The sequence below is a fragment of the Durio zibethinus genome, chromosome 2 (assembly GCF_047325235.1).
Source record: "Durio zibethinus cultivar Kanyao isolate XHJ-2024 chromosome 2, ASM4732523v1, whole genome shotgun sequence".
Classification (NCBI taxonomy): Eukaryota; Viridiplantae; Streptophyta; class Magnoliopsida; order Malvales; family Malvaceae; genus Durio; species Durio zibethinus.
Window position 1 is genome coordinate 36,346,423 of NC_143163.1, and position 23,154 is coordinate 36,369,576.

The 23,154-nt window shown below is 33.2% G+C and overlaps 5 protein-coding genes across 6 annotated transcripts; 4 read left to right on the forward strand and 1 right to left on the reverse strand.

The window, feature by feature from the left end:
* Positions 1-603: 603 nt before the first annotated feature.
* On the forward strand, positions 604-2,597 carry LOC111317529 (BTB/POZ domain-containing protein At3g19850). The gene is made up of 3 exons (XM_022919959.2): positions 604-775; positions 879-2,012; positions 2,111-2,597. Exons 1-3 carry the CDS (start codon positions 689-691, stop codon positions 2,528-2,530), a joined length of 1,641 nt encoding a protein of 546 aa, XP_022775694.2. The 5' UTR covers positions 604-688; the 3' UTR covers positions 2,531-2,597.
* Positions 2,598-3,733: 1,136 nt separating this feature from the next.
* LOC111317530 (Pentatricopeptide repeat (PPR) superfamily protein) lies at positions 3,734-6,010 on the forward strand. Its single transcript, XM_022919961.2, has one exon. It carries the CDS (start codon positions 4,097-4,099, stop codon positions 5,891-5,893), a length of 1,797 nt encoding a protein of 598 aa, XP_022775696.2. The 5' UTR covers positions 3,734-4,096; the 3' UTR covers positions 5,894-6,010.
* A 3,964-nt stretch (positions 6,011-9,974) lies between these two features.
* LOC111317710 (uracil-DNA glycosylase, mitochondrial-like) lies at positions 9,975-13,382 on the forward strand. The gene is made up of 6 exons (XM_022920132.2): positions 9,975-10,630; positions 10,736-10,894; positions 11,069-11,099; positions 11,616-11,751; positions 12,655-12,738; positions 13,064-13,382. The coding sequence occupies exons 1-6, from the start codon at positions 10,190-10,192 to the stop codon at positions 13,128-13,130; spliced, it is 918 nt and encodes a 305-aa protein (XP_022775867.2). The 5' UTR covers positions 9,975-10,189; the 3' UTR covers positions 13,131-13,382.
* Positions 13,383-13,581: 199 nt separating this feature from the next.
* LOC111318107 (uncharacterized) lies at positions 13,582-18,039 on the forward strand. 2 transcript variants are annotated; one of them, XM_022920757.2, is made up of 6 exons: positions 13,589-13,712; positions 13,834-14,133; positions 15,476-15,610; positions 16,361-16,417; positions 17,370-17,504; positions 17,713-18,039. In XM_022920757.2, the coding sequence occupies exons 1-6, from the start codon at positions 13,683-13,685 to the stop codon at positions 17,776-17,778; spliced, it is 723 nt and encodes a 240-aa protein (XP_022776492.1). In that variant the 5' UTR covers positions 13,589-13,682; the 3' UTR covers positions 17,779-18,039. The 2 variants fall into 2 exon arrangements, with proteins under 2 accessions (XP_022776493.1, XP_022776492.1); XM_022920758.2 differs by lacking the exon at positions 16,361-16,417 and having other exon boundaries at positions 13,582-13,712.
* Positions 18,040-18,195: 156 nt separating this feature from the next.
* Positions 18,196-23,013, reverse strand: LOC111318105 (uncharacterized). Its single transcript, XM_022920756.2, has 6 exons — positions 22,784-23,013; positions 22,451-22,583; positions 21,675-22,277; positions 20,306-20,795; positions 19,659-19,740; positions 18,196-18,860 (listed from the first exon to the last, which is right to left on the reverse strand). The coding sequence occupies exons 1-6, from the start codon at positions 22,811-22,813 to the stop codon at positions 18,660-18,662; spliced, it is 1,539 nt and encodes a 512-aa protein (XP_022776491.1). The 5' UTR covers positions 22,814-23,013; the 3' UTR covers positions 18,196-18,659.
* Between the last annotated feature and the right edge of the window lie 141 nt (positions 23,014-23,154).

Consider the following 23,154-nt stretch of genomic DNA (forward strand, 5'->3'; position numbering starts at 1 on the left):
CCTAACAGCTTGAAACAGATATTTCTGATGAAAAAATCTTCTAAGATTAAATTTTGAGCATAATTGAACATGCATTGAAATTAAATATATTGAATGAAGTATCATCCAACAAGTTAGGGATTTAAATTTCAACAATTGCAATCTTTTCCCTTATCTCAGACTACAATCTTTTTGTATAAAATTATATATAATTTGGACATTAAAGTTGATATTTATTGCATTGCACCTAAATAATTGATGCAATATTTGATATATGTATCTCTTCCTCAAAGAGTTGATTCCAATCCTTTTTCCTCCAAATTAAAAAGAAAGAAAGAATCGACATTTATAAGTATTGAAGGCATGGAAGGGTAGGTTTTGTCTGATCTAATGCTCAGTAGGATTCTTTTTAGCAAAATTATATCATTAACTTTGTAGTAGTTTGTGCAAGACTAGTGGCTACAAGCATCTTATTATTTTGTTTATATATATTTTGATAGCGCACACCCCGGAGCATGTTTGGCAATTGGCAATTGACATCATATTGCTGGTTTTATCATACCTACATGGCTCTATTATTTCTACCTATAGTTCTAGGCTTCTCTATTTATAAACATATTCATTTCTTTCTCTCTTCTTCCACTGCAAACCCTTCAGTGTTTCTCCTTTGTCACATACCAACAAAAGCCTCCTTTGGTTTCTGTGATTCATGGGTGAAACCTGGAAAGCAGCAATGCCTCAGTTTAGCAATCTCCAAATTCACATTAATGATCAACAAGTATTCTTTGTTAACGAGGTAATCTCATTCTTTTGTTCGATCTTTTACTTTTATTTTTTCCTATTACCTTCAATGTATAGAACCAGTTTTCTGAATATGTTTTTTGAACATTTCTGTCCAGAATATTATATCAGCTTACTCAGGAAGGTTGAAAAAGATCATTAGAAAACAAAAGAGAAGAACCCAGATTGAAAATTCAGTTATACAACTCAATGACTTTCCTGGCGGTCCAGATGGATTTGAGCAAGTTTCAAGATTCTGTTACAGCTACGGCAGAGCTGAAATCACAGTTTCCAATGTGTCATTGCTTTATTGCTGTGCATTTTTTCTTGGTATGACTGAGAAAGCCTCAACCAACAATCTCCTGAGACAAACAGAGAAGTTCTTTGGAGGAATGTTTAACTGGTCCTGGAATGATATAATTACTAGCCTAAGGAACTGTGAGTCATTCTTTTCATATGCAGATTCATATGGTCTAATCCAAAAGCTCATTTTTGCACTGTTAGCAAAGATTGTTCAGAATTCAGATATGAACTTCATCACTTCTTCTTCTTCATCTTCATCTTCTCCTGAAGCAAGCTATGGCTTCAGATTCCCTTCCACATCCAAAGCCACTCCTAAATCAGCCAGTCCATGTAATAAATCAGGCAAGGTTTGGTGGTTCGATGACTTGACAATACTAAGTCCAAAGATTATTGAAAAAATTGTCAAGAATTTGGGTTCTTATGGGAACAAAAACGACAGCTTTACACTCACAAGGTTCCTGCTCCATTACCTGAAAAGTAGACCCCAAGGTTCACCAAACTCAAAATCTGAAAATAGCGGTCTGGCAGAAACGGCTGTGCATGGGGTCATCCTGGTAGGAAAAACTAAATTTTCTTGCAGGAAACTGTTTTGGGTGTTGAGAGTGGTTTCTGCTTTTAGCCTCAGCAAAGACTGCAGGGTAGGCTTGGAGAGATTAATTGGTGAGAATCTTGATGAAGCAACTGTCGATGACTTACTGGTATCTGGACATAACAAGGGTGTTTATGACGTTAATCTTGTAATAAGATTGATAAAAGTATTTATCAACGGTATAGCGGTGTCTTCACTGAAGATGAAGAAGTTTGGAAGATTAATTGATAATTACTTGAGAGAAATATCTCCGGACCAGAACCTGAATATCTCTAAGTTTCTTGCAGTAGCTGAGAGTTTACCTGAATCCGCTCGAGATTGCTTTGATGGGGTCTATAGAGCTATTGATATCTATCTTCAGGTTACTATTTCATATAATTTTTCCTCTAATTTATGCTTCTTTTTTTTGGTACATTGAAGGAAGACTTGAGTACATTTTGTTGGTAATGGCTATTGCAGTCCCATCCTACTCTTTCTTTTGAGGAGCGATCAAGGCTATGTAGATGCCTCAACTACCAAAAGCTTACATTCGAAACAAGCAAAGACCTTGCCAAGAATCCTAGAATCCCACCAAATATTGCTGTTCAAGCACTCATGTCACAGCAGTCCAAAGTACCCCAGTTTGTATATCACAACAGTCCCAGCGGCAGCAGTGGCAATTACTCCCATATGATCTTGTTCAATGGCAGCATAGACTCATCAGAGGAGAGTTCTTCACAAGGGACTGAAGATATGAAACTGAATTTGCAAAAGATGCAATGGAAAGTGGTAGAGTTGGAGAAGGCATGCAAGGAAATGAAGGGTCAGATGTCAAAGTTGTTAAGGCATAACACTGCCATTACCCCTTGTTACAGTGTAACTTTGCCAAGATTTTGTTGAAAATTATTTGCATACTTACTTTTAATCTTTTTAATTGATTAAAAATTTACACTAATAATGTATCGAATATTTAGTATATTCATTTATATCAAATGCTTCTGATATTAAAAAAAAAAAATTCACCTATTATTAAGGAGCATTTTAAAGCTTCAATTACACTTATAACATTTGCTTAATCAATATTTTAGAATTATTTTATTGATTTGGTTATTGCAATTTTTTAAAAAAAATTTAAAAATGTACTATCTAAGAGACAAAAATAATTAAAAATTATATGGTTGGAGAAAAAGGCCAAGAGTCATAATTAGGAAACCGTGGGGCGGGTTTTGCGATATGGTTTTCTAAACCAGCTTGCTTCGCCATTGTCAAGTTGATGAGGAAGTTTTAATTCGATTTAATTTAATTTCAATTTTATATATAAAAAATTAGACATAAGTTCACGTGATTAATAATGCCAAATTAGAGTGGCTCGTGAAGATCCCGTGATTATTAATTAATGAAGAAATAATTGAATAAGTGGCGGAAAATAATATATAACTTTTCGGTTATTATTATTATATTATTATTTTTATAAAAAAAAATAATAGTATGGAAATAAAAAAATTATAACTATTAAAATATTATTTTTTAAAAATAATTATATAAATTAATTAAATAAAATCTTATGTTCTATTTTTATATTATTCTTAAGATAAAAATATTTGTTAGTTCGGGTTTTTTTTTTTTTATAAAAAAACATTGATTTGATGATAGAAAAATGGTTGAATACAAAAATTTAAACTTTAAATTGTTAAATATTAACTTTTTAAAAAATGATTAGTTTCATATATACTTTAGGTTCGTTAGACACCAAAAATAACACACCAACAGGCAACAGTCCCATTTTCGATAAAAAAAAATTAAAATTATAAAAAAAATTCTTAAAATTTACAATTTTATTTATATAAATTTTTATATTTTTATTTTATTCAAATAAATTTTTAATTTTTAATTTATATCTAAATATTTTTTTAATTTTTTAATTTTTTAATTTATGCTTAAATAAGTTTTTAATATAATATTTTTTAAAAGATATATTTAAATATAATAAAAAAATAAAAATTTATTTAAAAAATAATAAGCCAAGGTTTTTTTTTTTTAATATTTTAATCAAAATAAAAGTTTGGAAATTGGAATGTGATCTCTCAACGGGCAGATACAAAGTTTCAGGTGTAAAACATACATCCAAAGTCAATACAAAAATTGATACTTAAAACATCTTCAATTGAAAGTAAAAGCATGACATTGGATTTTTTTGCTTATAATTTGACTCGAAGTTCGAACCCAGTTCAAATGGGAGACATTGAACATTTGGTCCCCTCCCAAGTGAAAGGGATTGGGTTGGCAAATGGGTTAGTATCAAAAGGCAGGATAAATACTGGAGATTGGATCCCATGCCTGCAGGAGTAAAGGGGAAGGAGTTGAATCATTTGATCATTTCAAACTCCTAACTCCGACCAAAGAAAATTGATTCAGCAACCAAAGCAGTGAAATGCATGTCTGTTAAGCCCAAAAATTAAAAAGAAAATGCATGCCTGCAGTTACCAGTTTGGTAATTTGTCGCCACTAACTCACACCATCTCGTTGATCTCTAGCAGATTCATTTTATTCTCATCAGCTTGTTCATTCGCACATGACTCGCTCTGTCTCAACAAACTCTTGGCTTCCTCCACAGACATTGCTTCCACTTCCCTACATTTTGATCAAATCGATACACCTAGCATTCACCAATGGGACATCATTATCAGAGACATTTCTGCAAGCTCCCAACCCGAAAAGTCTCTCCTTTTCTATACCATAATGCGTAGAAAAGGTATAACTCCCAGCATGCACACTTTCCCTTCCCTTCTCAAATCCTTTTCCAAGTCCCAAAACCAGAACCCATTTCAGCTTTTGCCTCATATTGTTAAGTTCGGAATGAATTCTGACCCTTTTGTAAGGAATGCATTGATTTCTGCTCTTTTTCGCTCTGGAGACGTGGAACTTGCTCGTCAAGTGTTCGATGAAAGTGAGCAAACGGATGTCGTTTCTTGTACTGCTTTAGTTGATGGGTATTTGAAAACTGGTTGTTTTGTTGAAGGGTTGAAATGCTTCAAGGAAATGAGATTAAAGGGTGTAAAAGTTGATGGAATGACTGTTGTTAGTGTCCTTAGCGCTGCAGGGAAAATGGGTAATATTTGGTTTGGAAGGAGTATTCATGGATTTTATATGGAGACAGGGAGAGTTAAATGGGATGTGTTCATTGGTAGTGCCCTTGTTGATATGTACTCGAAATGTGGGTGCTGTGATGATGCGAGAAAATATTTTGATGAAATGCCAAGTAAAAATTTGGTCTCTTGGGGTGCTTTGATAGCTGGTTATGTCCAATGCAATAGATTCAAGGAGGCACTTGTCTTTTTCCAGGATATGCTAATAGAGAAGGTTAGGCCAAGTGAATTTCTATTTACTAGTGTTCTTACTGCTTGTGCTGAAATAGGGGCTTTGGTACAAGGAAGGTGGGTTCATGGATATATTGATAGATATAAACTGGAGATGAATTCCAGAGTTGGGACGGCTTTGATAAATATGTATACAAAGTGCGGGTGTTTGAATGAGGCTTTCATGGTTTTTAAGAAGCTGAGTGGAAAGGATGTTTATTCTTGGACTGCCATGATTAATGGGTTTGCGATGCATGGTGATGCAATAGGCTCCTTAAATCTGTTCTGGGAAATGCTAAGTAGTGGTACTCATCCAAATGAAGTTACCTTTCTTGGTGTTCTTGGCGCATGTGCTCATGGAGGTCTTGTTGATGAGGGGCGAAAACTCTTCGCCATGATGAAGCAGAGGTATGGTTTGGTTCCTAGTGCAGATCATTACAGTTGCATGGTTGACCTGCTTGGTCGGGCAGGGTACTTGGAAGAAGCAAGGAAGTTGATTGAAGATATGCCTATAGAGCCTACGGCTGGAGTTTGGGCAGCTTTATTTGGGGCCTGTATGATTCACAAGGCATTTGATCTAGGGGAATATATAGGAAAACAGTTAATCAAATTGCAGCCAAATCATAGCGGTAGATTTGCCCTTTTAGCAAACATGTACTCGAGGTGCCAAAAATGGGATTCAGCCGCTCAGATAAGAAAGCTTATGAAGGACAAAGGTGTTAAAAAGATACGAGGATGTAGCTGGATAGAAGTCAACGGTGCAATTCATGAGTTCACTGCTTTTGATAGATCTCATTCCGAATCCTCTGGTTTGAATGAGATGATGGAAAGTTTTATAGTTCAATTAACATTTGCTGCTTCTGCTCCAGATTGTAGCTTATTTGCATTTGATGTGGATATTGAGTGAGACAATTTAAAGAATGAAAATGATAGGAAAATAACTAGTGTCGTATTCACCAAATGTATGTGTAGGTGATAGTCCCCATCCTAATGTTGCATTCAAGCAAATGATCGTATCTTTCTTTACAGGGCTTCTTACATGATACCGGGAGCCGAATAACTTTCTTTTCCTGGATAAAACAACATTCAAATACAATAGTATACCTAAAAAAAAAGGTAAATTACATCTCTCTGAAAGCAGGACAAGTTCACCATTCCACTAGCTATGCACTCTATGGGATGTTATGGCGTGAGTAAAAGAAATTTACATCTATGAGCTACTGTTCTAAATAGGTTGTGAAGGACATCTATCTTCATTGGGCTGAGGGATCAAGATCTTGCTAAGAGAACGATATTGCAGACGAAAATTCTCACCAGTTCCAATAATCTTAAGCAAATACCTACAAGAAAGGCACGAATGCATGGGGACATTCACCAGTAGAAAGCATGGGGCCATTCACCAGTAGAAAATAAGGCCCAATTCTGTATCTGCTGGAATTTCTACTTAGTTTTTTCTCTTTTTTTTTTTATTTGCGAAAAAAAAGAAAGGAAACAACAGTTTACTGGACAAAAATGAAAAAGAACAAAACATAACAGAGGTTCATGAATGCATTGAGAGGTAAACGTTCAATGCAGACCGTAGTGCAAAAGTCATCTCATTATAATATCATTTTTGTTTAGGTAAAACAAAAGAATATAGAAGTAAAAGTGAAGGAGATAATATTTATTCTTTATCTTCTACTTATCCTTTCCCAAACATTGGCAATGCAACTTAGTATGATATTTATAGCCTTTTCAAACTTGAAATTTCTAATTAAAAGTAAAATTCTAAAGAAATTTAAAAAGAAGTTGTGCTCAACTGTAAAACATTATGATGCAGAACCCTGATAAACTAATTGAGGCTCCGCCAGGACCTGGATCCCGAATGAATCCTCCGATGAGGAGTTTGCTGGGCTGGAATAGGGATTGTGATTGTGTGATGCAGTCAACCTTAGGTGTGACTCCTAAGGAACCCTAGGTGTGAAAACCCAATGCACTTAATTTGAAAAGTTTGGACCGAAATTATTAAGTCAGTTAAACGAGTTTTGACCGAAAAAGTAACGGAGCTTTGACTCTAACATTTACAACCTGAATTATTTGATTAAATATTTGTTTTTTAAGTAGTATATAACATGTGTTGTTTTATATTTAATATAAATATTATATTATATTATATTATAATCATTAAAAATGTTAAATTATTTGTATTTTAAAGCTTTATAAAAAATAAAAATATCATGTTTTTATTTTTAAGATAAAAAATGTTATTTGATAATAGATGAACAAACATAATTTGACACTCGAAATGTTAATAAGTTAAATTGGATTTGAGTAAGCATGTTAAGTGTTAATGTCATGATCCAACCAATCATAAAATACTTATGGGGCGTTTAGTTTAAAAAAATTCATATACTTTTTTCTAAGATTTTACTATTAGATATTTGATTTCAACATTTAATTTAAGTTTAAGATAATTTGATTCTGAAGGAAAATAATAGATTTCTAACAATATTCAAAGTCTTGAAACCAAAAACTCATTTCCTCCTGTGATATTATAGGATTTATGAAAAAAAAATTACGTTATTTTTAAAAATTGATTCGAATAAAAAATTATAAAATAACTATTAACATTTTGAAATATATGTCTGAAAATGACTATAAATCAATTGTAAATTACTGTAACATAATTTTTTTTATATTACAATTAATGGCATTTGGTATAAAAAATGTCTTAAATAATCATATTTAAATTTTTATTAAAAAAAACTATTTAAGGTTTTTTTTTTACTAAAAACGTATTAAATAATCAATTTCAAAAAAATATTAGAGATTATTTAAGATTTTTTTTTGTTAAAAACACCTTAAATAATGTCATTTTAAAAAATATTATATATTATTTAAAGTATTTTTGACAAAAAATTCTTAAATAATCTTTTAAAAAAAAAAATAGAGATTAATTAAAACGTTTTTTGTCATAAATGTCTTAAATAATAACTTTCAAAGAATTGAAGAGTCTTATTCAAAAACGGTTTAAATAATCCATTTTAAAAAATATTAGAAGTTATTTAAGATATTTTTGGATTAAAAAACCTTAAATAATCTCCTTATATTTTTTAAATGAAATTTATTTAAGGCATTTTTTAGACTTAAATAATCCATTTAAAAAAATGAAATAGATTATCTAAGACATTTTTCAATTAGAAACGTTTTAAATAATCTTTCATTTTTTTTTATTAATGATAAACGTTTTAAATAATCTTTCATTTTTTTTATTAATGATATTTTATAAATAAAAATAATAATCAAATAAAATATTTATCTTCTTTTGTTGTTAAAGACATCATTTGTTATTTGAATATTTATTATTAATAAAAACTAATAAAAATTTACCATTATATATATTAAGGAGATTATGGTAATTATTCAAAAATTAATATATGTAGATTCTTCCCAATCAAACGAGTGAATTTGAACATAGGATGTCTTGAAAATAAAAAAAAAAACCTCGGGTATCACATTTTCTCTTGGAATTCAAAGTTTTCTGAACCAAATATTGCTTTATAGTCGAAAGTTTAATATTAAACTTTATTATTTTTATAAATATAGTAATATAAAATATGATATAATGAAATGACACGAAAATAATACAAATAAAAAATATGAAAGTAATATAATTTAAAATTTTAATAAAAATTATAAACAAGTTAACAAAATAAAAAATATATTTTATATATTTATATCAATACGAATTATAATATATAATTTTTAAGTAAAATATTATACGAATATATAAATTATTAATATTTTACATAATACAAATATACGAATTGTTAAATCTAATTTTTTATATTTAAAAATGATAAATTTGAAATATTTTTTTCATAAGAAGTAATAAAATTTATTTATAGACTAATGGGACACAACACATCATGAACAGACGTGTAAATTGATAAATGACATCAAAGTTTGAATATTACATTGTAAATTTTAAAATTTATATACCAAATTAAAATTTTTGTTATAGTCAAATGCATAATTATTCTTATATATTTGGTAAAAACAACAATTATTTTTTTATTATTTTTATAAGAATAAAATTAAAAGAGAAAGTACAATTAATAGATTTAAAAATTTCTCTTCGCTCTAAAAAGCCAAAATAAAAAAAAAAAAAAAAAACCAACAATTTCACCTTTAACATTTTTCTCTATTTTTTATTTTTCATTGCTTATATTCAAACACAAGATAAAAGGTAGGTGCAGTTAAATTTGTTTTTTCTTTCCTCATTTTTTCCTTCTCTTATTTTCTTTTTTTTTTTAATAGCAAACATAACGTTAATAACAAATAATGAAAGTTGTGATTTTGATGTATGCACATTAAATTTCATTACTAATATGTACCATAAAAAATGTATGCTTAATTGCGTAGTTTGTGCACTTACAAATTTGAATAAGGAAAGATTGTGATTAAGAGGTTTTTTTTGTTATTGTGGTGAGAGATTTTTCTTTCATTATAATTGTAGTTTATAATTAAATCTTTGGAGATCTAATGTACTTGATAAAATTTCTCTCATTACACTAAAAAAATCTAATAAATTCTGTCAAATTAAATATTAGTATTTTCAAAGTTTTGTCTAAGATTCCACATGTTTATTTAAATTTGATAATTTAAATTTTTGTATGATAACTTGATATAAATATAATATAAAAAAATATGAAAATAATACAATTTAAAATTTTAATAATAATTATATATGAATTTAATAAAATAAAAAATATATTTTATATTTTTATTTGATATAAAATTATGATACATAATTTTTATGTAAAATATAATATAAATACATTAATTTTAATATTTGATATAATTTGAGTACATCTATGCTATTCATTTAGGTTTTTTTGTGCACTATTTAAAATAATGTTAGCATAGCAAAATTAATTTTTATATTAATTATTACATTAAATAAAATAATATTTGAACTGGATCAGACCAGGTACGGACTTAAAAATTATCTGTTCAGAGCCTCGCCTTTCGGGCGGCCCTGACAGTTCTAACTGTTGACAAAAGTTCAAAAGCATATCTTCCTTTCAGCCTTTCCCTCCTAATCCCTCCCTGGTTTCCCTCCAAATCCTTCCCTATTAATGGTCAAACAGACGCTTCTTCGTTTGGGTGCCTTACTTGTTCCCTACAGCTACAGCTACAGCTACAGCTACAGCCAAGATCAATGGCCGCCGCATCCTCCAAAGCCATAACCGATTTCTTCCAACCAAACCCAGGCCCACCCAAGCGTCAGAAACTCTCCTCTCCTCCCGATCACCAACACCAACCACTTTCCTCTCTCACCACCCAGCAAAAAAATCGGATGGAATTAAACAAATCCCTGGCCAAATCAAAACGCAACCTCAAAATATGTTCCCAAAAGATATTATCCCAATCCAAGGTTGAAGGATCAGGATACGTCAAACTGGAGGAACTCTTGGTGGAGGAAACATGGCTTGAAGCCCTACCCGGAGAGCTTCAGAAGCTTTACGCAACTAACTTGTGCAAATTTGTTGAGAAGGAGATATCCAATGGCAGCGTCCCCATATACCCACCCCAGCATTTGATTTTCAATGCCTTTAATTCTACTCCATTTCACAGGGTCAAAGCTGTTATTATTGGACAGGTAAAGTTTTACCATCCAAAAGTTTTCGAGCCAAGTGAGTTACTAGTTAATTTAATGTTAATGTCCCATGACTATGAGCATATGAAAATTTTTTACTTGTTTCAGGACCCTTATCATGGACCTGGTCAAGCAATGGGGCTTTCATTTTCAGTGCCAGAGGGAGTTAAGGTTCCCTCAAGTCTGGTGAATATATTTAAGGAACTTAAGCAAGATCTTGGCTGTTCAATTCCATCTCATGGAAATCTAGAGAAATGGGCTGTTCAGGTGAAAACTGCATAAAATATATCACATATCACAATGTGCCAAAATGTGCACTGATAACGGAACCTATGAATGAAAATATAGACTTTTTTTTTTTTTTTGTTGTGATTGGCTTCTGCCGTATTTGTTTTAATAAAACACGCTGACATTAGTTTTTTACTTTTTACCATCTTGTAGGGTGTTCTTTTGCTTAACACTGTTCTCACAGGTAATGTTCTTATCCACACTTGAGATTGTGGTATTATTTGTATGTGAGCTTATAATTGGATTTTTAGGACTTTGGTAATGGAAATAAGTTGTTGAGTACATTCATGAAAAGATGATTATTGCAAATATTGGTAAAGCCTGGTTTACCAATAAATATTATATGAGTTATAAGAGAACTGTTTAGCAAGCACGTATTGTCATAGGGAGTTCATGAAAGAAGCAAGCATAAAACTTTTATGAGAAGTCTGTATGATTCATATTTTCAAAGCTAGATGCAGGTACAAGTTTGTCAATGTCTTATCTCTTTTGGGATTTGAAAGGCTGTGGATATTAACATAGTTGCGTTGCTTGTTTAGATAACAAAATCATTGTCATGTTATATTCATAACATGTGGAATGTTTTGTGACTTCATGGCATCACCTCCTTTGGAGATGAAACTTGATTTTTGGTTATTGTTATCCCTATCCCTCTAATCTATATCTTTCTTGATTTTTTGTTTTCATTATTGATATTCAGTTAGGAAGCAGCAAGCTAATTCTCATGCAAAGAAAGGCTGGGAGCAATTTACTGATGCTATTATTAAGATTATCTCACAAAAGAAGGAAGGAGTCGTTTTCCTCCTCTGGGGGAACTCAGCTCAAGAGAAATCCAGGTGCTGCTTTTCAATCATAGTATTAATGGTCAAACATCTTCAGCTCCCTCTCCCCACTCTCTTTTTATATTCATAATTCTAGGATTTTTTTCCTACACAAGTTAAATTGTGCTCCTCAGCTCATTATGAGCTGTATAATTCCATTCACTATTTTATCTTCATTCATTTTCTGTCTTACATGCACTCACTGATTTAGGGCACTGTACCAGTGTCAACAAAACACAACACGTGTGTGGATGGGGAATTTGTGTCCAACATGGCAAATACTGTATGGACTGGCTTGGTGCGTCTACTCAAGTTTATATTGGTCCTAAACCAGTAGATTCTCCAGAATTTCTCAAGAAAACATGAAGAAAGATGGAAATTTTGGAGAAGAAAGGGAAGATGCAATGTGTAGTGTTTCATGGGTTATAGATGAGAAAGTCGTAAGGGAAAATGAAAGATGCATGATATAAATGGCAGATCTGACCTGATTACTTAGTTGAGTGTTTTAGGGAGGGAAGGGCTGGGAGTTTGTTGATAATTGCATGGCTTCCCAAATTTCACTAATAAGTTCTAGATACTAATGCTTTTTCATGACAAAAATTGTAAGATGTTTCCAAATAACTCTACTTTTGGACTCTTTATCCAAATGTGTAGCTCTGAATTTTGAGTAAGGCACTATGTCAGAAAATCTTACTTGAGTCCTTCTAACACAGCTTATTATAAGCTTGAAAAATAGAGGAATTCTAAAATATTTGCTATTGTATATATTCTTGTTCTATGTATCATATTCTGTTGTTACATTTAAGATAGTGCACTGCAACACTTAGTATAAACATGCATTGTTCCAATAGGGAAACTAAAACATTCACCATGATCATATTGATAACCTTGGTTGAGACTCCTCTTAATCTGTCACAGGTTCATTGATCAGACAAAGCATCACATTCTCAAGGCAGCACATCCCTCTGGTTTGTCTGCAAATAAAGGCTTCTTTGGTTGCAGGTTAGTATGGTTGGAAACAAGTTTGCTCCTTTACAGTTTACACAAAAAGTCCGCTGGCTTTGATATATACATTTTTTGGTTTTTTGAATTCTGAGATGAGATTGAATGGTTTATTGAGATTGTGTTTTATGGTAACAACAGTTGATTGAACTCAGCATTAAATAGTAGGTGATTGCTATATACACTCTTGTACTATTATGATCTTAATTCTTTGCAGATTATAAAGATTAATTGTCAGTTGTTAATGACTATGCTTAAGTCCACATGTGAATTTATGATGCTATTTTGTCTTGATATCTTTCACTTGTTGTAACATTTTAAACAGGCATTTCTCTCGCACAAACCAGCTTTTGGTGCCAAAGGGAATTCCCCCCATAGATTGGCAACTTTGATTTCAAGGGTGATCTTTTTTTGCAGACGGTTTGTATGCGAACTAATCGATATTCTTCGACTTGAATTTTGCTAGAACGGCAAATGTTTTGGGGATTTGCTGCAAATTTGTTTGCTCATATTGGCAAAGACACTTTTTGTGATGGTTTTGTGACAGTTCAGTGATCCATCGTCTACTGGCTTTAGGAGCCAAATTTTGTACATATGTAACCAACATTTGTGCAATGATATCATGCTCATTGCTCTTTGCTATACTTCATCCTCTTTGTTTATTGGTTACTAATCAATCACTTCATATTAGTAATGAATTTGACGAGAATAATACATAACATAAAAGGTTAAAGAGGTAAAATCACTACTTAACAAAGATAAACGGATGAAATATTTGTATTTGTTGAATGAAATGAACCGAGTCAAATTCCAACGAACCCATTTTCGGTTTGGGAAGGGAATGGGATAGGCAACGGTGGGGATTAATTGAGTGGGAAAGAATAGATGAGTTGTCTACGGTTAAGCTATCCCAAACCACAACTCTTTTCCTTCCTTAACAAAAAATGACTGTCTCTGTCTCAAATCTCAATTCAGTATTTACGCTTCTCTTCTCTGCTTTTCTCTTTACTTCACGACTTCTTCTCACTTGCTTCTTCTCCTCACTTCCCTTTCCTTCATTCCCTTTGAAAGTTTCAAAATTTGTAAAATTTACAGGATATGACAAGCTTTATTTCAAGCAACTGTTGTAACTGGTCGGTTGGAGTTTCGGAACATGTCTGCAGCAAGGGAAGATTTCACAAGCTTCCAAACTTGAGATTTTATGGTCCGTATTTTCCTTTGGGGGGAATTAGTTTTTCCCAGGGACAGGGTCAATACCTTGCTACTAGTATGTCCCAAAGTCATGGGAGATGTAGGCCAACCTTTTCCAGTGCCGTGGATGACGCTGGAACTGACCCAGATGATGATGAGAATGGGAATGATGAGAAACAATCTTCACAAGGCGAAAACGAAGGAGTATGCTTGATTTTCTCTTTTCAATTCAATAAATATATAAAAAGTTTCATTTTTGTTTGTTGCAGAATGATGTCTTTGAGATCAAGATATTCTCATATTCATGTTTCTTCGAATTTGCATGTTGGGTTTTGGTATTTTAGTCCGCTGTTAGTTGTTGTGTACAATTGTAAAATTATTGATAGCCATGGAATATGCCTATTGGATTTTACTATATTAATATGTTAGACAATTTTATTATCTTTAGGTAGCTTTTGATATCACTTTTAAACCACTGTGGTGATAATATAATAAAGTTATTAGATTAGCATGTTTGGTATAAATCACCAATGATCTTAAATAACTGTGTTTGGTGTTGCATAAAAAATAATATCGAATATAAAACATTCTAAACAATCTTATTATTAATAATAAGATTTTTTTTAAAAAAGTAACAATTTCAATTTTTGTTGAATGAACAATTTATAAAATAAGAATTTATTGTTTTGTAGATAATTATAAGTAATGAATGACATCTAATGAGTATAATTCAAAGTTATTGACATGTTTGCATTTTAAGGGTCACATAAGTTGTATTATATAAAATGATTAAAAAGGGGAGATTTGCTTATAAAAATTAAAAATTTGGAGAGAAAATATTTTGGTTTGCATTAAATCAATGCACTCTTAGAACCTATAAAGAGTCAGTCTTTTTTTTTTTTTTTTTCCAAGTACAAGGTAAGAGCACTGGGGTTGAAACTGTGAGTTCTAAGTTTCTAACTATAACTCCCCCCCCCCCTCCCCACCCTGCCACTTGAATTAAGCCCAAGTGGTACGGTCTTACTCTTTTATTCATGTAAATTGTTGAATTTATTACTCCTTAAGGTGGAAATTATGAGGTATTATATTTGAATTTTGGTTTATAAACAGTTTAAAGCTATATCCATATAGCTGGCAATTGGGTGGGTCTGGTCAGTTTAGTGTTGGGTTTTAACTTCTACAGTTGCTTCCATTTGTGTCGATGTCTAGTTCAAGCTGTTGACTTTTGGATTTGGGTTGTTGAAGTTTTTGGTTTTTGCTGGTAAGGTCGGGTTGGGTTTGGGTTGGGTCAGGTAGCATCTATATGTTCATTCCAATGGAGTTGACTGGCATTTTGATAAAACTTATGGATGGTCTAAAAACTGCGTTTTTTTTTTTTTTTTTCTATGATTGGTTATTTGGTGGATTTTTGTGATCTTCCTTTATAGATGGTTCTTTGTGGACAAAGTTTCATTTTTATACCAAGTTTCTCTTCTTACATGCAAGGTCCTGATGCTTGCTCTAGTGATTTCTGTTTATTTATGGTTCTCTTCTGCAATCGTCTCAGACAAACAGTGAAATGCTTCGAGAAAACCTTGAACGAATAGTTGGCAAAGATGATTCCACCTTTAGTGGCTTAGACCTTGCAACTCTAATTAGGAACAAATATGGCAGGTCTTATGATGTTCAATTAATAAAGAAGGTATGCATTTCTAAATGAGTGGATGGCTTTGTCAGCTTATTTTTACTTGTTCTAACTTATAGTTTCTTAGATTCTTAATTATGCTTCTGAAAATGATAACTTATAATGATATTTAGGTTTAGCTAACCATAAGATTGAGATGGCCCTTTAATGTGTAGAATGTAGATGAATGTTGTTAATGGTGCCCTAGCATGTAGCCCAATTTTTATAGAATTATTTCCATGATGTCCCTTTTGCTGCATTTCATTTGAAATTATCTACTGAAAATTAATCAGCTTGTGTAATGAGGTAAAGAGAAAATCTCTATGCCCCCTGTATGCAAAAACATGTGGCCTATCTAACTTTAAACTATTAATGATTCATTTCAAGAGCCAATGTTCAATGGATACTATAAAGTTTCAATTTAAGCTCTATGGATAATTGTCTTATTTCTTTAATTATGTAGGATGCAGACTAGTGTGTTTATGGCAGCTGCAGCGGGTAACACATTGATATTGTTAACAAAAATATGCTTTTTGCATATTGCATAACTTGATTATGATTTAAGACTTGCTTATTACAGAAAACAATGCACCTAACTTGTCCTAAAAAGGTATAAGCTTAGAGTACAGCACTTTTTTTGCATCTTTGAGGGCTTATGCTAAAGTTTCATTCAATATTCTGCCATGGTGGTTGAATTAACAGTTTGTTCAGTTGCTATTTTGTGTTTGTTTGTCACTTAAGAGTTAACCTTTGCATGCCTTAATTTAGGAGTTCATGGGAAGAAATCTCCTTGCACTGAATGTTATGTGGAAGTACATGGAACAGGTACGCAGATTTTGAGCTGCAGAGTTATGCCTTGGAAATACCATAATATCATATTACAAGGAATATTACTAAGTTTTGAAAATGGTTGAGCTGATTATGAGACAATTTTTTGTAAAGAATTCTTGAAATCACTAATTACAACACTTCTTTGAGATAAAACTTTTGCTCATTTAACTAGGCCCTTTTTCCCCGCTTATCTCAAACATAAATTTTAATGACTTTGGTGTTGGGTAATTTTGGTTATCCACAAATATAACCTTCTGATCCTGCAATGGTGATTGGTGAAAATATGATCTAGTAAGTGAGACTTTAGTCTCTAGTCACGTATGCTCAACCAAAATGCCCCTATGGTTTTGGCTTCTCTTTATAAATAAACCTTGTGTTCTATTGGATGCATTTATGAAAAAATCTCCACTAGCTGCCCAAAGGTCCGGTAAATCCGAAATACTGAAAATATTGAAACTAAATTGAAACCCTGTGTAAAACTTCAAAAAAACTCGAAGTGACTGTTAAGTTTATCTGTCTGAAGATGTGGAGGAAGCTTTAAAAAGTTGATCTCAATGAGGTTTTAATATTGTTTTCCCTTTTTCATTCTTGACTAACGTGTAACCTGGTGGTCAGGGGTTTGAGTCATGGAAACAGCCTTTTGCAAAAATGAAAGGAAAGACTGTATAATAGACCCTTCCCTAAGACCCTGTGCGTAGTAGGTGCTATTTATGCACTGGGCTGTCCTTTTTTTTACTAACATTTATCATATCCTGATTCTCTACTTAAACCTCTGTTGTTAAAACTGTGTTCATGGAAAAATGCCCCAATTTATGTTTCCTCACGTTTATTGTCATGATATTCTTTAATGTTTGAGCAAGAAGGAAGTAGCTTTGCTGCCATGTTTTGATGATTTTAGTGTGCATTATATGCATGTTTCTAAGTTCATCTTCCCTTTTGTGTGAAGAGATCATTTCCCTTAACTGAAGAAGAATATCTCCTAAGGCTTGATGATGTGGCAAACACATTGAAATGTTGGGGAGCAGTCTCGCACATTCGAAACAGCTTAGCAAAGCTGAAAGAGCGGCCTCGAATAGGGAAGGTAAGGTTTTGGTTCAGTTTTGTTCATCAATTTCTTGCCAATATGATGCAATCCATTTTTTACCATCGAAGCTAGAAGTAGCTAGCTAGCAGAAAGCCCATCCAAATGCACCCTTATTAGCTAACTCTTACTGTTTTGATGTTGTTGAGTTGGATTTGCATGACCTGTTATATGCATCATGTTTATATTGGTTTTTCATGTTATTCAGGCAGTCAGCATATTCATTGACATGGACGAGTCTGGAGGTCGAGCAAATGAATGGATTTACAAGTAGATTGTTCAAGTGAGCCAGCAAACCATCATCCGCTGATTTAATTTGTGGTTATAAGATCTATTTGCATCACTTGAATCCACCCCAACCCATGGAAAATTGTTTTACTACTTATTCCATACTGGTTCTTATTATTAACTTTGCATAAACAACAATAGTCAATGGAATCCCCTGCAAGTAAACATAATGTTTTATGCTAAAAAGGGCAACAGTGTACTTAAATATTAAGTTTTGTGAAATTACATAAATTATTGTCCCATGTTATATTATGCTTTGGAGCCTTCAATACGGGGAGAGTTGAATGATATAGAATCGAAAGTACACACGCACAGACGTATTTGTTATCATTCTGTATGCAATCTTTCTTTTCCATCTTCCATCTCATTTTCTTCTCTTCTAATTCCAAAACATAGTGAAAAGTATTGAATTTTAGATTACTCCAAACTCAAATTATAGATATAGCTTTAAATACCCAAAACACTAGGAAATATATGTATATTGTAATTGATACAACAAAATATACAACTCATACAACAAATCCGTAAAAAATTTTAAATTTCAATCTTCAGTCTTCTTCCCGTCAGATATGTTTTTCTTTGGGATGGGGTCTGATGGAGGGGGGTTTTGGAAGAGGAAAAAAGAGGTAAAATGAACTGCATTTTAGCTTTTGACCAGTTTATCAGGTTGCTAGTAAAGCTTAGATTTACAGTGGGAATGCAGAGGGGTATGATATTTCAATATTCATGGGTACCAATAGCTGAATACCTGGAAACGGCATGACATGAGAGAGTCAAGAACATCTTGGTAGAAGTTGGAAAGTGCGAAAACCTACATGAGTAGAGCAGATGGGTGAAACAGATCGATCTGATAGAAAAATTCGAATTTCATGAGCACCAACTCCAGCAGGGAAAATAAGGGATCCGGCCAGTTCTTCGAATATATTCTGCTTGCTGCTCAGTTTTTGCAGCTTGTCGGTTCCTCTTGGCTTCTGCTGCTGCACGCTTCTCTTCTGCCTTGTGCCTTGTAGCGGCTAGTTTATTCATGAGCTTATCATGAGCACGCCCCCTCATCCTTTCAACCTCAACCTGAAAGCCACAAACCATACAGTTCATTTATGAATTCGTATCTACTTATTAACAATAGAATTTCTAACCAGTAGGCATCAGGTAGCAACAGCAAATTACCAGATTTGTTAAACCTCCACATAAAAACTAAGCAGCAATCACATTCATTTGCACAAATTTAATATTTAAACCGATTATAACCATCCATAATAGAGGTGAAATGGGCATTGGTGTCTTAAGTCTATGTTGATAGCTACTTTCCAGTTTTCTTTATGCATAGATCAGTTGTACTTTACCATGCTAGTCATAAATCTATATGTAATTCGAGATTGGTATGGGGTATTGACTATTGAGGATAATCTATTGCCGACGATTAGGAGCTTGGGAAAAAGTGTATGAGCTGAGCTCAGATGGGTCGTTTAACAAGTGAATCAAGCTTGACTTGAGCTTGAGCTAACAGGAAGTGACCCAAAAGAGCTTACACCGGAAGCAGTTGGGTACACAGCTTGCCTCTTTTTCAATCGTAATTGATGCTCACAGTTTGAATCCATACCATCTCTGGTGAATGTTCTTCCAAGTCTATGCCATTCGCATAATCACAACCACCATAAGTCAATTAACACTACTTGTATGTAAATTTTTCCATGTGGTTACAATGAACTTGAGAATTTAAAAAACTATCTGCAAGATTGTATGGAAAAAGAAAATGAATAAACAATTGATTTTATTGATTTTAGTATTTTCAATTTATACAAATCAAGAAATAACATAATGATATAACAAAAAGTAAAATGTATATAGGAAGATGCTATATAATACCTCAATTTTCCTCATCTCAGCTTCAGTTTTTGCTTTTTGATGGTTCTCCCATGCTTGAATTTTCATTTCTTCACGTTTGAACCTGGATAATTGCCTCACAACTTTACACTTCAAGCTACAGATATGGTGTTAACTAAAAACTACCCGTGCATAAGTGGTCTGCGGATTATTCCATATAAATCAATTACATTTACACCAAAATGCCGCTATTCCAAAAACATATGAAGATATTCTACAAAAATCTTACACAGATGCACCAATGGAAGCTTATATTCTCAGCAAATTTCCATGCACCAAATGAAAAGACATAGCATCACTAATTCCTTCAGATAAATTAAATAATTATCATATTGCTCCTTCTTCCAGACGTCAATATCTGAAAAGCTATTATAAAACCGTTCGTTACCATTTTTAACACATAAAAATTGCCAAAAGAGGCATTGTGATTTGTGGCTTATAGTATTGTTTAAAAGCTAATCAAATCAACAGATCAATGCCATGCCAGTTTTCTCAATAAATGGCCATGTGCAATGGTAAGTTATGTGCTTAGGATCAATATTTAAGCTTCATAAAATAACCAAAAAGATACAAAATAAGGAAAAAAATATATCCAAAGAGGCATTGACAGTTTCGTAGAAAGAACTTACCTGGCCATATACTTGGCTTTCTCTGCCTCCTCCCATGCTGCCGCACGGGTCTCGACACTTTTAGCTGGTTGTTCTGGTGCTACAGTTTTAAGTGAAGTGGATGCATCTTTATCCTCCTCCTCTTTGCTAGCCCATGCAGCTATGTTTGTTTTACCCAACCGGGCCCCAAGAACCATAATTTCTCTCCTTGTTTTCTGTTGTAGCTCCTTCTCTGACAATTCCAAGTTCAGATCTAAGCTGTCAAAAGGTGAAGTAGCTGGAGATGAAGATGGCACAGCTCTGCTGGGAGTTGATGGCCTGGTTGAATTTGGGCTGCGTATTGGAGTTGTTGACCGCACAGGAGTTCCTGTCCTTGAAGGTTCTTGGCTAGCAATAGGAGTCATTTCTGTGCCCATATCTCTCATGGATACTGATCTAGCCGTTGAAGGCGGAGGAATATATGTTGTAGCACTCTGTATAGACATTGATGAATCATGCTGGCTAAGACTAACTGCAAGGAAACCAACAATTAATTTTCTTACTTAGTACATTGCAAATTACTACTAAAGCTTCATGTTAGACAATCTATGCATAGAAGTTGAGATAATTTAAGAAATAAATAAACACATATACATCAGCATTTAAATTTATGCACTTCATTCGGACAGAACAACTGCAAGTTCACCATATCTGTCTTTGTGTGAAAATTCCAAAGTTTCCTCATCGTCCGGAGCAGCTTGCAGCTTTGAAAAATGGGGATTAAAGATCTAAAAGACTAAGGTACCTGCTCCCTTAACTGCTTTGAAAATCAACATATCTCCAGCCGGTAGAAAGGCTGCAAATCATATTATGGATCCGCATTTCTCAGTGAAACCAAAAGGCAAAATGGCTTGCTAATCCCTTTAAGCTAAGTATGGGCATTAATAGGGTGGGGGCTGAGATTTTGTGTTCTTGTAGCACCAAAACTAACACTGCATATCTACAGGAAAACATTATAGAAAATATAAAAACTAATTACACTACGTTGATTAAAGAACATAATACTTCTGATGGTATTATAACATGAAGAAATTTGAATTTTATTCACAAACGAATTAAATAGAAGGCTTCCCATTGAATGATATTTGTTTCGGTCAGCCAAAAATCATGACTACATTAGTAATTGTGGTAAACTTATCAAGTGTTGTACCAATAGCAATTCCTAATTATTGAAGACAACATGAAATGTCAATCTCTTGACATGATTTGTGCTCAATCGGGGCTAATTCTTCAACTTAAAGCGTGGGTGGAGACGGTAATTAAGGATTTAAGGGCTAATCCTTCAATCAGAAGCATTTAAGTGCAAATGTAACTAAGCACAAACTACTTTCAACATAAAATAAATACTTACTCGCTGACTCTGCAACAGAGTTCTCAATCATTAGCACAGGCTTCCCATACGAATCCATCACTGGGTATGGATCACTCTCCCAATTTACAAACTTCTGCAACCCATTATCCTTCTTAGCATGATTCATATCAATCCGTTTTGTATCCGGTTCTTCAAAAGCAACCATCCTTTGTTCTGGAACTTCAACAACCACCTTGGTAGACGATTGTCTGCCATGACCAAAATTACCACCTTTTCTTGATCCTACCCCTTGTCCACCCTGCCCTGTCTTTGGCCGATTCGCAGTAGGGCTAGCTATCCATTTCTGAGCATCATCCCATTTAGATGGCGCCGGTTTAGAAAATGGCCCAACAGGAACTCTTTGTGGTGCCCGTTCAGTCTTCTGAAACTCAAACACACTCATATTGTCATGTCCACTATCATAATCTAAAGCAGGATGATCCTCAATGAACCGGCTTCGAGTTTTGCCTAAAGAATGATCCTTTAACCAACGTTCACTACCATTCTGCACAGCAGCCATTGAATCTGCTGTCGTGGTAGTAGAAGATTCTGGAAGCACACTAACCACATCTACATCTTTGCAACTATCAGAACCACTTTCCCCTGCAAAAAAAAAAAAAAAAAAAACTAATAATAAATCATAATCTCCACTTTCCACATCTTTTCCTATTTTTTCCTCTCATTAATATTCCTACTTACAAATATAAATATCTTAAAAAAAGAACAATTTTTAACAAACAGAGTACATAAATCAAGAAAAAATTACAAAAAGAAACCTGCATCATCAAGGTGAGAAAGTTGAGATCTTAAATCTATCGAAGATTCAACTTCTTGTTCTTCTTGTTTTCTTTTGTTTTCTACTCCTAACAGCATAGTCCTTAGCTTGGCAGGCGAAAATCCACCTCCTCCCTACACATTTTAACAAACAAAGGATTTTTCTTTATGAAGGAAGAAATAGATGGATTTGAGTGACGGATCAACAAATGAAAATTCGAAAATGAAATCCCCTCTTTCTTAATTCCCAAAAAAACAAAGAAACAAAGCATTGGGAGAAGAGAAAGCCAAAAAAAAGTTAAAAAAAAAAAAGAGACTGCGAGAAGCGTAAGTACCTGAGGCTTTTGGATTCTTTCGTAATCCATGGAAACCGAATTGCTTTCAATCTAATACTCCAAACACAAAGGAAAAGAAAAGAAAAGCAAAGCAAAGCAAAGCTATCAATGACTGCCAGGCCTCACCATTATTATTACTACTATGATTTTGCCTGTTTGTTGCTTGAGGGATCAACAAACTGACAAATGTCCTCCCATCCCATGTTCCCTCTTTTTTTAAAGTTTTTCCCTTAACAAAAAAAAAGATCAATTTATGAACCTTTGAGGCCATGCACATGCACAAGGAGCCCAGAGAAAGTGACAAAATTAATTATAAAAATTTTAATATCTCCCATTTACTGGATAATGAGCCTTGGATGCCTCTCTCTCTC

Coding starts and splice junctions, on each gene's coding strand:
- LOC111318107 (XM_022920757.2), top strand. CDS start 13,683: ATGACTGTCTCTGTCTCAAATCTCAATTCA. Junction 16,418..17,369: donor TGTGGAAGTACATGGAACAG/GTACGCAGATTT, acceptor TTTTGTGTGAAG/AGATCATTTCCCTTAACTGA. Junction 17,505..17,712: donor AGCGGCCTCGAATAGGGAAG/GTAAGGTTTTGG, acceptor CATGTTATTCAG/GCAGTCAGCATATTCATTGA.
- LOC111317710 (XM_022920132.2), top strand. CDS start 10,190: ATGGCCGCCGCATCCTCCAAAGCCATAACCGATTTCTTCCAACCAAAC. Junction 10,895..11,068: donor TAGAGAAATGGGCTGTTCAG/GTGAAAACTGCA, acceptor ACCATCTTGTAG/GGTGTTCTTTTGCTTAACAC. Junction 11,752..12,654: donor TCAGCTCAAGAGAAATCCAG/GTGCTGCTTTTC, acceptor AATCTGTCACAG/GTTCATTGATCAGACAAAGC.
- LOC111317529 (XM_022919959.2), top strand. CDS start 689: ATGGGTGAAACCTGGAAAGCAGCAATGCCTCAGTTTAGCAATCTCCAA. Junction 776..878: donor AAGTATTCTTTGTTAACGAG/GTAATCTCATTC, acceptor ATTTCTGTCCAG/AATATTATATCAGCTTACTC. Junction 2,013..2,110: donor CTATTGATATCTATCTTCAG/GTTACTATTTCA, acceptor TGGCTATTGCAG/TCCCATCCTACTCTTTCTTT.
- LOC111318105 (XM_022920756.2), bottom strand. CDS start 22,813: ATGGATTACGAAAGAATCCAAAAGCCTCAG. Junction 19,741..20,305: donor AAAGCCAAGTATATGGCCAG/GTAAGTTCTTTC, acceptor GCAATTATCCAG/GTTCAAACGTGAAGAAATGA. Junction 18,861..19,658: donor CTGAGATGAGGAAAATTGAG/GTATTATATAGC, acceptor TGTGGCTTTCAG/GTTGAGGTTGAAAGGATGAG.
- LOC111317530 (XM_022919961.2), top strand. CDS start 4,097: ATGCATGCCTGCAGTTACCAGTTTGGTAATTTGTCGCCACTAACTCAC.